Consider the following 13,789-nt stretch of genomic DNA (forward strand, 5'->3'; position numbering starts at 1 on the left):
CTGCTGGACCTGGCCGGCACCGGCATCGGCCCCCGCGGCCTGCGGAGCCTCGGCGCGCAGCCGGACGCCTTCCAGGTGTGCCCGCAGGGAATGGCAGCCAAAAGGGCAAGGAGGGCTGAGGGAATGGGAGCCAAAAGGGCAAAAATCACACCCAAAATCCCCCAAAAAAATCCCACCAAAAATCCCCAAAAAATCCCAAAGAAACGCAAAAAATCCCAGTGAAAATCCCACAAAAAACCCCAAAAATCCTAAAAAAAATTCTCAAAAAAATCCAAAAGAAATGCCAAAAATCCCGCAGAAAATCCCACAAAAAAGGGCAAAAATCCCCCAAAAAATCCCAAAGAAACGGAAAAAATCCCACAAAAAAGGGCAAAAATCCCACAAAAAATCCCAAAAAAAATCCCAAAGATTTGCCAAAAATCCCAGAAAAAGGGCAAAAATCCCACAAAAAATGCCAAAAATCCCACAGAAACTCCCATAACAAAATCCCACAAAAAACCCCAAAATCCTAAAAAAAATCCACCAAAAAAACCCAAATTAATGCCAAAAATCCCACAAAAATCCTGAAAAAAATCCCCAAAAAATCCAAAAATCCCACAGAAAATCCTTCTAAAAATTCTTTAAAAATCACCCCAAAAAATCCCTAAAAAAATCCCCAAAAAATCCCCAAAACTCCCCCAAAACCCCCGAAAAATCCCCCCAAGCTCTTCTGCAATGGCCCAAGGAATGGCGGCGGCCGCAGTGGCCGAGCTCGGGGCCCTGCTGGTCACTCTGGCCCGCCTGGCCCTGCTGGACCTGGCCGGCACCGGCATCGGCCCCCGCGGCCTGCGGAGCCTCGGCGCGCAGCCGGACGCCTTCCAGGTGTGCCCGCAGGGAATGGCAGCCAAAAGGGCAAAAATCCCCCCCGAAATCCCACCGAAAAGGGCAACAATCCCCAAAAAAATCCCCCAAACAAATCCCCCAAAAAATGCCAAAGATTGGCCAAAAATCCCACAAAAAATCCCAAAGAAACACCAAAAATCCTACAGAAAGTCCCACAAAGAATTCCAAAAAAAGAGCAAAAATCCCACAAAAAATCCCCAAAAATCCCACAGAAAATCCCACGAAAAATCCCAAAGAAACGCCAAAAATCCCATAGAAAACTCCACAAAAAAGCGCAAAAATCCCACAAAAAATGCCAAAAATCCCACAGAAAACCCCACAAAAAAGGGCAAAACCCCCCAAAAAAATCCCCAAAACAATCCCCCCAAAAAATCCCAAAGATTGACCAAAAATCCCACAAAAAATACCAATGAAACGCCAAAAATCCTACAGAAAATCCCACAAAGTATTCCAAAAAAAGGGCAAAAATCCCCAAAAAAATGCCAAAAATCCTAGAAAAAATCCCGCAAAAAATCCCAAAGAAACGCCAAAAATCCCATTGAAAACTCCACAAAAAAGGGCAAAAATCCCACGAAAAATCCCAAAGAAACCCCAAAAATCCCTCAAAAAAGGGCAAAAATCCTTCAAAAAATCCCACAAAAAATCCCAAAGAAACGCCAAAAATCCTACAGGAAATCCCACAAAAAATCCCCAAAAATCCCACAAAAAATCCCACAAAAATGTCAAAAATCCCACAAAAAAGGGCAAAAATCCTGCAAAAAATCCCACAAAAAATCCCAAAGATTCGTCAAAAATGCCACAAAAAATCCCAAAGAAACACCAAAAATCCCAGAAAAAAGGGCAAAAATCCTGCAAAAAATCCCAAAGAAACGCCAGAAATCCCAGAGAAAATCCCAAAAAAACCCCAAAAATCCTAAAAAAAATTCTCAAAAAAATCCGAAAGAAACACCAAAAATCCCATAGAAAACTCGACAAAAAAGGGCAAAAATCCCACAAAAAATGCCAAAAATCCCACAGAAAAATCCCACAAAAAATCCCTAAAATCCTAAAAAAAATCCTCAAAAAAATCCCAAAAAATTGCCAAAAATCCTGGAAAAATCCTGAAAAAATCCCCAAAAAATCCAAAAATCCCACAAAAAATCCCAAAAAAATTCTTTAAAAATCACCCCAAAAAATCTCTAAAAAACCCCTAAAAAAATCCCCAAAACTCCCCCAAAACCCCCGAAAAATCCCCCCAAGCTCTTCTGCAATGGCCCAAGGAATGGCGGCGGCCGCAGTGGCCGAGCTCGGGGCCCTGCTGGTCACTCTGGCCCGCCTGGCCCTGCTGGACCTGGCCGGCACCGGCATCGGCCCCCGCGGCCTGCGGAGCCTCGGCGCGCAGCCGGACGCCTTCCAGGTGTGCCCGCAGGGAATGGCAGCCAAAAGGGCAACAATCCCCCCCGAAATCCCACCGAAAAGGGCAACAATCCCCAAAAGAATCCCCCCAAAAAATCCCCCAAAAAATGCCAAAGATTGGCCAAAAATCACACAAAAAAGGGCAAAAATCCTTCAAAAAATCCCACAAAAAATCCCAAGGAAACCCCAAAAATCCCACAAAAAAGGGCAAAAATCCCAAAGAAAAATCCCAAAGATTCACCAAAAGTCCCACAAAAAAGGGCAAAAATCCTGCAAAAAATTCCACAAAAAATCCCAAAGAAACGCCAAAAATCCCACAAAAAATCCCACAAAAATCCCACAGAAAATCCCACAAAAAATCCCAAAGAAACACCAAAAATCACATAGAAAATCCCACAAAAAAGGGCAAAAAAAGGGCAAAAATCCCACAAAAAACCCCAAAATCCTAAAAAAAATCCCCAAAAAAACACCAAAAAAATGCCAAAAATCCCACAAAAAATCTTGAAAAAAATCCCCAAAAAATCCACAAATCCCTAAAAAATCCTTCTAAAAATTCTTTAAAAATCACCCCCAAAAATCCCCAAAAAACCCCTAAAAAAATCCCAAAAAAATCCCCAAAAATCCCCAAAAACCCCCGAAAAATCCCCCCAAGCTCTTCTGCAATGGCCCAAGGAATGGCGGCGGCCGCAGTGGCCGAGCTCGGGGCCCTGCTGGTCACTCTGGCCCGCCTGGCCCTGCTGGACCTGGCCGGCACCGGCATCGGCCCCCGCGGCCTGCGGAGCCTCGGCGCGCAGCCGGACGCCTTCCAGGTGTGCCCGCAGGGAATGGCAGCCAAAAGGGCAAAAATCCCCCCCGAAATCCCACCGAAAAGGGCAACAATCCCCAAAAAAATCCCCCAAACAAATCCCCCAAAAAATGCCAAAGATTGGCCAAAAATCACACAAAAAAGGGCAAAAATCCTTCAAAAAATCCCACAAAAAATCCCAAGGAAACCCCAAAAATCCCACAGAAAAGGGCAAAAATCCCAAAGAAAAATCCCAAAGATTCACCAAAAGTCCCACAAAAAAGGGCAAAAATCCTGCAAAAAATTCCACAAAAAATCCCAAAGAAACGCCAAAAATCCCACAAAAAATCCCGCAAAAATCCCCCAAAAAATCCCAAAAAAATCCCAAAGAAACGCCAAACTTCCCACAGAGAACCCCACAAAAAATGGCAAAAATCCTACAAAAAATGCCAAAAATCCCACAGAAACTCCCATAGAAAAATCCCACAAAAAAACCCAAAATCCTAAAAGAAATCCCCCAAAAAAAACGAAATTAATGCCAAAATCCCACAAAAAATCTGCAAAAAATCCCCAAAAATTCCCAAAAATCCCTAAAAAATCCAAAGAAACGCCAAAAATCCTACAGAAAATCCCACAAAAAATTCCAAAAAAAGGGCAAAAATCCCACCAAAAATGCCAAAAATCCCACAGAAAATCCCGCAAAAAATCCCAAAGAAACGCCAAAAATCCCAGAAAAAAGGGCAAAAATCCTGCAAAAAATCCCACAAAAAAACCCCTAAAAAAGGGCAAAAATCCCACCAAAAATGCCAAAAATCCTGCAAAAAATCCCACGAAAAATCCCAAAGAAACGCCAAAAATCCCATTGAAAATCCCACAAAAAAGGGCAAAAATCCCACAGAAAATCCCACAAAAAATCCCAAAGATTGGCCAAAAATCCCACAAAAAATCCCAAAGAAACACCAAAAATCCCTCAAAAAAGGGCAAAAATCCTTCAAAAAATCCCCAAAAAAATCCCAAAGAAACACCAAAAATCCCTCAAAAAAGGGCAAAAATCCTGCAAAAAATCCCACAAAAAATCACAAAAAAGGCCCAAAATCCTACAAAAAAAATCCTCAAAAAAAACCCCAAAGAAATGCTAAAAGTCCCACAGAAAATCCCACAAAAAAGGGCAAAAATCCCCCAAAAAATCCCCCAAAAAATCCCCAAGAAAATCCCAAAGAAACGCCAAAAATCCCACAGAGAACCCCACAAAAAAGGGCAAAAATCCTACAAAAAAGGCCAAAAATCCTTCAAAAATCCCATAGAAAAATCCCACAAAAACCCCAAAATCCTTTTAAAAATCCCCCAAAAAACGCCAAAAAAATGCCAAAAATCCCACAAAAAATCCTGAAAAAAATCCCCAAAAAATCCAAAAATCCCACAAAAAATCCCCAAAAAATTCTTTAAAAATCACCCAAAAAAATCCCTAAAAAACCCCTAAAAAAATCCCCAAAATTCCCCCAAAACCCCCGAAAAATCCCCCCAAGCTCTTCTGCAATGGCCCAAGGAATGGCGGCGGCCGCAGTGGCCGAGCTCGGGGCCCTGCTGGTCACTCTGGCCCGCCTGGCCCTGCTGGACCTGGCCGGCACCGGCATCGGCCCCCGCGGCCTGCGGAGCCTCGGCGCGCAGCCGGACGCCTTCCAGGTGTGCCCGCAGGGAATGGCAGCCAAAAGGGCAAAAATCCCCCCCGAAATCCCACCGAAAAGGGCAACAATCCCCAAAAAAATCCCCCAAACAAATCCCCCAAAAAATGCCAAAGATTGGCCAAAAATCCCACAGAAAATCCCAAAGAAACGCCAAAAATCCTACAGAAAATCCCACAACAAATTCCAAAAAAAGGGCAAAAATCCCACCAAAAATCCCCAAAAATCCCACAAAAAATCCCAAAGAAACGACAAAAATCCCACAAAAAAGGGCAAAAATCCTGCAAAAAATCCCACAAAAAATCCCAAAGATTGGCCAAAAATCCCACAAAAAATCCCAGTGAAAATCCCAAAAAAAACCACAAAAAATCCCAAAAAACCCCCAAAATCATAAAAAAAATTCTCAAAAAAATCCAAAAGAAAGGCCAAAAATCCCACAGAGAACCCCACAAAAAATGGCAAAAAAAGGGCAAAAAATCCCAAAGAAACGGAAAAAATCTCACAAAAAAGGGCAAAAATCCCCCAAAAAATCCCAAAAAAAATCCCAAAGATTTGCCAAAAATCCCAAAAAAAGGGCAAAAATCCTACAAAAAATGCCAAAAATCCTTCAAAAATCCCATAGAAAAATCCCACAAAAAAACCCAAAATCCTAAAAAAATCCTCAAAAAAACCTCAAAAAAATGCCAAAAATCCTGGAAAAATCTTGAAAAAAATCCCAAAAAAATCCAGAAATCCCCCAGAAAATCCTTCTAAAAATTCTTTAAAAATCACCCAAAAAAAATCCCTAAAAAACCCCTAAAAAAATCCCCAAAAAATCCCCAAAACTCCCCAAAAACCCCCGAAAAATCCCCCCAAGCTCTTCTGCAATGGCCCAAGGAATGGCGGCGGCCGCAGTGGCCGAGCTCGGGGCCCTGCTGGTCACTCTGGCCCGCCTGGCCCTGCTGGACCTGGCCGGCACCGGCATCGGCCCCCGCGGCCTGCGGAGCCTCGGCGCGCAGCCGGACGCCTTCCAGGTGTGCCCGCAGGGAATGGCAGCCAAAAGGGCAAAAATCCCACCAAAAATCCCACCGAAAAGGGCAACAATCCCCAAAAAAATCCCCCAAACAAATCCCCCAAAAAATGCCAAAGATTGGCCAAAAATCCCACCAAAAATCCCACAAAAAATCCCAAAAAAACCTGCAAAAATCCCACCAAAAATGCCAAAAATCCCACAGAAAACCCCACAAAAAAGGGCAAAAATCCCACAAAAAATCCCAAAGAAACACCAAAAATCCTACAGGAAATCCCACAAAAAATTCCAAAAAAAGGGCAAAAATCCCACAAAAAATGCCAAAAATCCTACGGAAAATCCCACAAAAAATCCCACAGAAAATCCCACAAAAAATCCCATAGAAAACTCCACAAAAAAGTGCAAAAATCCCACAAAAAATGCCAAAAATCCCACAGAAAACCCCACAAAAAAGGGCAAAAACCCCCAAAAAAATCCCCAAAACAATCCCCCAAAAAAATCCCCAAAAAAATCCCAAAGATTGACCAAAAATCCCACAAAAAAATCCCAAAGAAACACCAAAAATCCCATAGAAAATCCCACAAAAAATCCCCAAAAAAAGGGCAAAAATCCCACAAAAAATGCCAAAGAAACGCCAAAAATCCCACAGAAAATCCCACAAAAAATCCCAAAGAAACGCCAAAAATCCCATAGAAAACTCCACAAAAAAGCACAAAAATCCCACAAAAAAGGGCAAAAATCCCACAAAAAATGCCAAAGAAACGCAGAAAATCCCACAAAAAATCCCCCAGAAAATCCCAAAGAAACGCAGAAAATACCCCAGAAAACCCCAAAAAAAGGGCAAAAATCTCACAAAAAATGCCAAAAATCCCACAAAAAATCCCAAAGAAACGCCAAAAATCCCATAGAAAACTCCACAAAAAAGCGCAAAAATCCCACAAAAAATCCCAAAGATTCGCCAAAAATCCCACAAAAAAGGGCAAAAATCCCACAAAAAATCCCAAAGAAACGCCAAAAATCCCATAGAAAATCCCACAAAAAAGGGCAAAAATCCCCCAAAAAATCCCAAAGAAACGGCAAAAATCCCACAAAAAAGGGCAAAAATCCCCCAAAAAATCCCCAAAAAAATCCCAAAGATTTGTCAAAAAACCCAGACAAAAGGGCAAAAATCCCACGAAAAATGCCAAAAATCCCACAGAAACTCCCATTAAAAAATCCCACAAAAAAACCCAAAATCCTAAAAAAAACCCTCAAAAAACCCCCAAAGAAATGTCAAAAATCCCACAAAAAATCTGCAAAAAATCCCCAAAATAATGCCAAAAATCCCTAAAAAATCCTTCTAAAATTTCTTTTAAAATCATCCCAAGAAATCCCTAAAAAACCGCTAAAAAATCCAAAAAGAATGGCAGCCAAAAGTGCAAAAATCACACCAAAAATCCCGCAAAAAATCCCAAAGAAGGCCCAAAATCCCACAGAAAATCCCACAAAAAAGGGCAAAACTCCCGCAAAAAATCCCAGAAAAAGTCCCACAAAAAATGCGAAAAAACTCACAAAAAATCCCAAAAAAGGCCCAAAATCCTAAAAAAAAAAAATCCTCAAAAAAACCCCCAAAGAAATGCCAAAAATCCCTCAGAAAACCCCACAAAAAAGCACAAAAATCCTACAAAAAATGCCAAAAATCCCACAGAAAATCCGACAAAAAATCCCCAAAAAAACCCCAAATTTTCCCCCCGAAAACCCCCTCAAAAAGGCCCCAAATGCGCCAAAAAATCCCACAAAAAAAGAGCAAAAATCCTGCAAAAAATCCCACAAAAAATCCCAAAGATTCACCAAAAATCCCACAAAAAAGGGCAAAAATCCTGCAAAAAATCCCACAGAAAATCCCGCAAAAAATCCCAAAGAAACGCCAAAAATCCCCAATAAAATCCCACCAAAAAGGGCAAAAATCCCACAAAAAAAGCCGAAAATCATAAAAAAAAGTCCCGCAAAAAAACCCAAAGAAATGCCAAAAATCCCAAATGTCCCACCAAAATTCCCCCCAAAAATCCCCCGAAATCAACAAAGAAATCCCTAAAAATTCCCTCAAAAATAAATTTAAAAAACACCCAAAAATTCCCCCCAAAAGAATCCCAAAAAATCCCCTAAAAATTCCCCAAAAACCCTCCAAAAATCCCTCCAAAATGTGCCCAAAATCCCCCAAAATTCCCCCAAAAAATCCCCCAAAAAATTTTAAAAATCACAAGAATCGCCCCAAAAAACACCCCAAAAAAGTCACCCAAAAATCCCGAAAAGAATTCCCAAAAAATCCCCAAAATTCGTCCCTGACCCCTTGTCCACCCCAGTGTCCACCCAGTGTCCACCCCAGTGTCCACCCAGTGTCCACCCCAGTGTCCACTCCTGTCCCAGTGTCCACCCAGTGTCCACCCAGTGTCCACTCCTGTCCACCCAGTGTCCACTCCTGTCCCAGTGTCCACTCCTGTCCAGCCCAGTGTCCACCCAGTGTCCACTCCTGTCCACCCAGTGTCCACCCAGTGTCCACTCCTGTCCCAGTGTCCACTCCTGTCCATCCCAGTGTCCACTCCTGTCCACCCAGTGTCCACCCAGTGTGCACCCCAGTGTCCACTCCTGTCCCAGTGTCCACTCCTGTCCCAGTGTCCACCCAGTGTCCACCCAGTGTCCACCCCAGTGTCCACTCCTGTCCCAGTGTCCACTCCTGTCCACCCAGTGTCCACCCCTGTCCCAGTGTCCACTCCTGTCCAGCCCAGTGTCCACCCAGTGTCCACTCCTGTCCCAGTGTCCACCCCTGTCCACCCCAGTGTCCACTCCTGTCCCAGTGTCCACCCAGTGTCCACCCAGTGTCCACCCCAGTGTCCACTCCTGTCCCAGTGTCCACCCAGTGTCCACCCAGTGTCCACTCCTGTCCACCCAGTGTCCACCCAGTGTCCACCCAGTGTCCACTCCTGTCCACCCCAGTGTCCACCCAGTGTCCACCCAGTGTCCACTCCTGTCCCAGCGTCCACTCCTGTCCACCCCAGTCTGCACCCAGTGTCCACCCAGTGTCCACTCCTGTCCCAGCGTCCACTCCTGTCCACCCCAGTGTCCACCCAGTGTCCACCCCCGTCCCAGTGTCCACTCCTGTCCACCCCAGTCTCCACCCAGTGTCCACCCAGTGTCCACTCCTGTCCCAGCGTCCACTCCTGTCCACCCCAGTGTCCACCCAATGTCCATCCCTGTCCACCCAGTGTCCAGCCCTGTCCCAGTGTCCACTCCTGTCCACCCCAGTGTCCACCCAATGTCCACCCAGTGTCCACCCAGTGTCCACTCCTGTCCCAGTGTCCACTCCTGTCCCAGTGTCCACCCAGTGTCCACCCAGTGTCCACTCCTGTCCCAGTGTCCACCCCTGTCCACCCTCTGTCCACTCCTGTCCCAGTGTCCACCCAATGTCCACCCCTGTACACCCAGTGTCCACCCCAATGTCCACCCAGTGTCCACCCAGTGTCCACCCCAGTGTCCACTCCTGTCCACCCCAGTGTCCACCCAGTGTCCACCCCTGTCCCAGTGTCCACTCCTGTCCACCCCAGTCTCCACCCAGTGTCCACCCAGTGTCCACTCCTGTCCCAGTGCCCACTCCTGTCCCAGTGTCCACCCAATGTCCACCCCTGTCCACCCAGTGTCCACCCCAATGTCCACCCAGTGTCCACCCAGTGTCCACCCCAGTGTCCACCCCTGTCCACCCCAGTGTCCACCCAGTGTCCAGCCCTGTCCCAGTGTCCACTCCTGTCCACCCCAGTGTCCACCCAATGTCCACCCAGTGTCCACCCAGTGTCCACTCCTGTCCCAGTGTCCACCCCTGTCCCAGTGTCCACTCCTGTCCAGCCCAGTGTCCACCCAGTGTCCACTCCTGTCCCAGTGTCCACCCCTGACCCCTCTGTCCACTCTGTCCACTCATGACCCTGTGGCCACTCTGTGGCCACCCCTGACCCCTCTGTCCACCCCTGACCCCTCTGTCCACTCCTGACCCCTCTGTCCACTCCCTTGTCCACTCCTGTCCGTGTGTCCACTCTGTGTCCACCCAGTGTCCACTCCTGACCCCTCTGTCCACTCCCCTGTCCACTCCTGTCCGTGTGTCCACTCTGTGTCCACCCAGTGTCCACTCCTGACCCCTCTGTCCACTCCCCTGTCCACTCATGACCCTGTGTCCACCCAGTGTCCACTCAGTGTCCACTCCTGACCCCTTTGTCCACTCCCCTGTCCACTCCCGACCTTGTGTCCACTCCCTTGTCCACTCCTGACCCCTCTGTCCACTCAGTGTCCACTCCCGACCCTGTGTCCACTCAGTGTCCACTCCTGACCCTTCTGTCCACTCAGTGTCCACTCCCGACTCTGTGTCCACTCAGTGTCCACTCCTGACCCTTCTGTCCACTCAGTGTCCACTCATGACGCTGTGTCCACTCTGTGGCCACCCCTGACCCCTCTGTCCACTCCTGACCCCTCTGTCCACTCAGTGTCCACTCCTGACTCCTCTGTCCACTCAGTGTCCACTCCTGACCCTGTGTCCACTCCCTTGTCCACTCCTGTCCCTATGTCCACCCAGTGTCCACCCAGTGTCCACTCCTGACCCCTCTGTCCACTCTGTGTCCACTCCCGACCCCGTGTCCACCCAGTGTCCACTCTTGACCCCTCTGTCCACTCCTGACCCCTCTGTCCACTCCCCTGTCCACTCTCTGTCCCTGTGTCCACTCTGTGGCCACTCCTGACCACTCTGTCCACCCCTGACCCTTCTGTCCACTCCTTGTCCACTCCTGACCCTGTGTCCACTCTGTGTCCACTCCTGACCTCTCTGTCCACACCCCTGTCCACTCCCACCTGTGTGTCCACTTGGTGTCCACTCTGTGTCCACTCCTGACCCCTCTGTCCACTCCCTTGTCCACTCCTGTCCGTGTGTCCACTCTGTGTCCACCCAGTGTCCACTCCTGACCCCTCTGTCCACTCCCCTGTCCACTCCCTGTCCCTGTGTCCACTTGGTGTCCACCCAGTGTCCACTCCTGACCCCTTTGTCCACTCCCCTGTCCACTCCCGACCTTGTGTCCACTCCCTTGTCCACTCCTGACCCCTCTGTCCACTCAGTGTCCACTCCCAACTCTGTGTCCACTCAGTGTCCACTCCTGACCCCTCTGTCCACTCAGTGTCCACTCCCGACCCTGTGTCCATTCAGTGTCCACTCCTGACCCTTCTGTCCACTCCCCTGTCCACTCATGATGCTGTGTCCACTCTGTGGCCACCCCTGACCCCTCTGTCCACTCCTGACCCCTCTGTCCACTCCCTTGTCCACTCCTGACTCCTCTGTCCACTCTGTGTCCACTCCTGACCCTGTGTCCACTCCCTTGTCCACTCCCTGTCCCTGTGTCCACCCAGTGTCCACTCAGTGTCCACTCCTGACCCCTCTGTCCCCTCCCCGTCCACTCCTGTCCCTGTGTCCACTCTGGGTCCACTCCTGACCCCTCTGTCCACTGCCCTGTCCACTCCTGACCCTGTGTCCACTCTGTGTCCACCCAGTGTCCACTCCTGACCCCTCTGTCCACTCCCCTGTCCACTCCTACCCCGTGTCCACTCTGTGTCCACTCCTGACCCCTTTGTCCACTCCCCTGTCCACTCCCGACCTTGTGTCCACTCCCTTGTCCACTCCTGACCCCTCTGTCCACTCAGTGTCCACTCCTGACCCTCTGTCCACTCAGTGTCCACTCCTGACCCCTCTGTCCACTCAGTGTCCACTCCCAACTCTGTGTCCACTCAGTGTCCACTCCTGACCCCTCTGTCCACTCAGTGTCCACTCCCAACTCTGTGTCCACTCAGTGTCCACTCCTGACCCCTCTGTCCACTCCCCTGTCCACTCATGACCCTGTGTCCACTCAGTGTCCACTCCTGACCCCTCTGTCCACTCCCCTGTCCACTCCCTGTCCCTGTGTCCACTCTGGGTCCACTCCTGACCCCTCTGTCCACTCCTGACCGCTCTGTCCACTCCCCTGTCCACTCCTGACCCTGTGTCCACTCAGTGTCCACTCCTCACCCCCTTGTCCACTCCCTTGTCCACTCCTGACCCTGTGTCCACTCCCTTGTCCACTCCTGACCCCTCTGTCCACTCCCCTGTCCACTCCCGACCCTGTGTCCACTCAGTGTCCACTCAGTGTCCACTCCTGACCTCTCTGTCCACACCCCTGTCCACTCCCACCTGTGTGTCCACTTGGTGTCCACTCTGTGTCCACTCCTGACCCCTCTGTCCACTCCCTTGTCCACTCCCTGTCCCTGTGTCCACCCAGTGTCCACTCAGTGTCCACTCCTGACCCCTCTGTCCACTCCCCTGTCCACTCCCTGTCACTGTGTCCACTCAGTGTCCACTCAGTGTCCACTCCCGACCCTGTGTCCGCTTGGTGTCCACTCTGTGTCCACTCCTGACCCCTCTGTCCACTCCCTTGTCCACTCCTGTCCGTGTGTCCACTCAGTGTCCACCCCAACCCCTCTGTCTACTCCCCTGTCCACTCCTGACCCTGTGTCCACCCAGTGTCCACTCCTGACCCCTCTGTCCACTCCCGACCCTGTGTCCACTCAGTGTCCACTCTCTGTCCCTGTGTCCACTCTGTGGCCACTCCTGACCACTCTGTCCACCCCTGACCCCTCTGTCCACTCCTTGTCCACTCCTGACCCTGTGTCCACTCTGTGTCCACTCCTGACCCCTCTGTCCACTCCTGACCCTGTGTCCACTCTGTGTCCACTCTGTGGCCACCCCTGACCCCTCTGTCCACTCCTGACTCCTCTGTCCACTCAGTGTCCACTCCTGACCCTGTGTCCACTCAGTGTCCACTCAGTGTCCACTCCTGACCCCTCTGTCCACTCCCCTGTCCACTCCCACCCCGTGTCCACCCCGTGTCCACTCAGTGTCCACTCAATGTCCACTCAGTGTCCACTCAGTGTCCACTCTGGCCGCAGTCCCTGCAGGAGCTGGACCTGAGCCTGAACCCTTTGGGCGCCTGCGGTGGCCGAGCCCTGGCCGAGCTCCTGGCCCAGTGTCCGGCACTGGTCACTCTGCACGTCCGGGGCTGCGGCCTCACCGAGCCCTTCCCCATCCCAGGTGAATTCTGGGGAAAGAAACGGGAATTTTGGGAAAAAAAATGGGGAATTTTGGGAAAAAAATGGGGTATTTTGGGGAAAAAAAATGGGGAATTTTGGGGAAAAAAATGGGGAATTTTGGGGAAAATATTGGGAATTTTGGGGGGAAAATACCAGGAATTTTGGGAAAAAGAGGGAGAATTTTGGGGAAAATATTGGGAATTTTTGGGAAAAAATAGGGGGAAAATTGGGGGAATTTGGGGAAAAAAAACCGGGAATTTTGGGGAAAAATACCAGGAATTTTGGGAAAAATAGGGGGAATTTTGGGATAAAAATTGGGAATTTTGGGGAAAATATTGGGAATTTTGGGGGGAAAATAGGGGGAGTTTTGGGGAAAACATGGGGAATTTTGGGAAAAACACTGGGAATTTGGGGGGAAAAACGGGAATTTGGGGGGGGAAATCGGGAATTTTGGGAAAAATAGGGGGAATTTTGGGAAAAATGCCGGGAATTTTGGGAAAAAATACCAGGAATTTTGGGGGAAAAATACCAGGAATTTTGGGGAAAAGAGGGAGAATTTTGGGGAAAATATTGGGAATTTTTGGGAAAAAATAGGAGGAAATTTGGGGAAAATTGGGGGAATTTTGGGAAAAAAAATCGGGAATTTTGGGGAAAAATACCAGGAATTTTGGGATAAAAAATCGGGAATTTTGGGGAAAAATACCAAGAATTTTGGGGAAAATAGGGGGAATTTTGGGGAAAATATTGGGAATTTTGGGGGAAAAAATGGGGAATTTTGGGGAAAAACACTGGGAATTTGGGGGGGAAAAAAATGGGGAATTTTGGGGGAAATATACCAGGAATTTTGGGGGAAAAACACCAGGAATTTTGGGGAAAAGAGGGAGAATTTTGGGGAAAATATTGGGAATTTTT

The 13,789-nt window shown here is 48.4% G+C and overlaps 1 protein-coding gene across 1 annotated transcript in view; it reads left to right on the forward strand.

The window, feature by feature from the left end:
* The first annotated feature begins 726 nt into the window (after positions 1–726).
* Positions 727–13,789, forward strand: part of LOC138101222 (tonsoku-like protein) — a 29,515-nt gene continuing 16,452 nt past the window's right edge. Inside the window, exons 1-6 of the mRNA XM_068999080.1 lie at positions 727–863; positions 2,122–2,280; positions 2,930–3,088; positions 4,588–4,746; positions 5,600–5,756; positions 12,737–12,878. Coding sequence (XP_068855181.1) covers positions 727–863; positions 2,122–2,280; positions 2,930–3,088; positions 4,588–4,746; positions 5,600–5,756; positions 12,737–12,878 — 913 coding nt within the window. The remainder of the gene's footprint in view (positions 864–2,121; positions 2,281–2,929; positions 3,089–4,587; positions 4,747–5,599; positions 5,757–12,736; positions 12,879–13,789) is intronic.

The sequence above is a fragment of the Aphelocoma coerulescens genome, unplaced genomic scaffold, assembly GCF_041296385.1.
Source record: "Aphelocoma coerulescens isolate FSJ_1873_10779 unplaced genomic scaffold, UR_Acoe_1.0 HiC_scaffold_217, whole genome shotgun sequence".
Classification (NCBI taxonomy): Eukaryota; Metazoa; Chordata; class Aves; order Passeriformes; family Corvidae; genus Aphelocoma; species Aphelocoma coerulescens.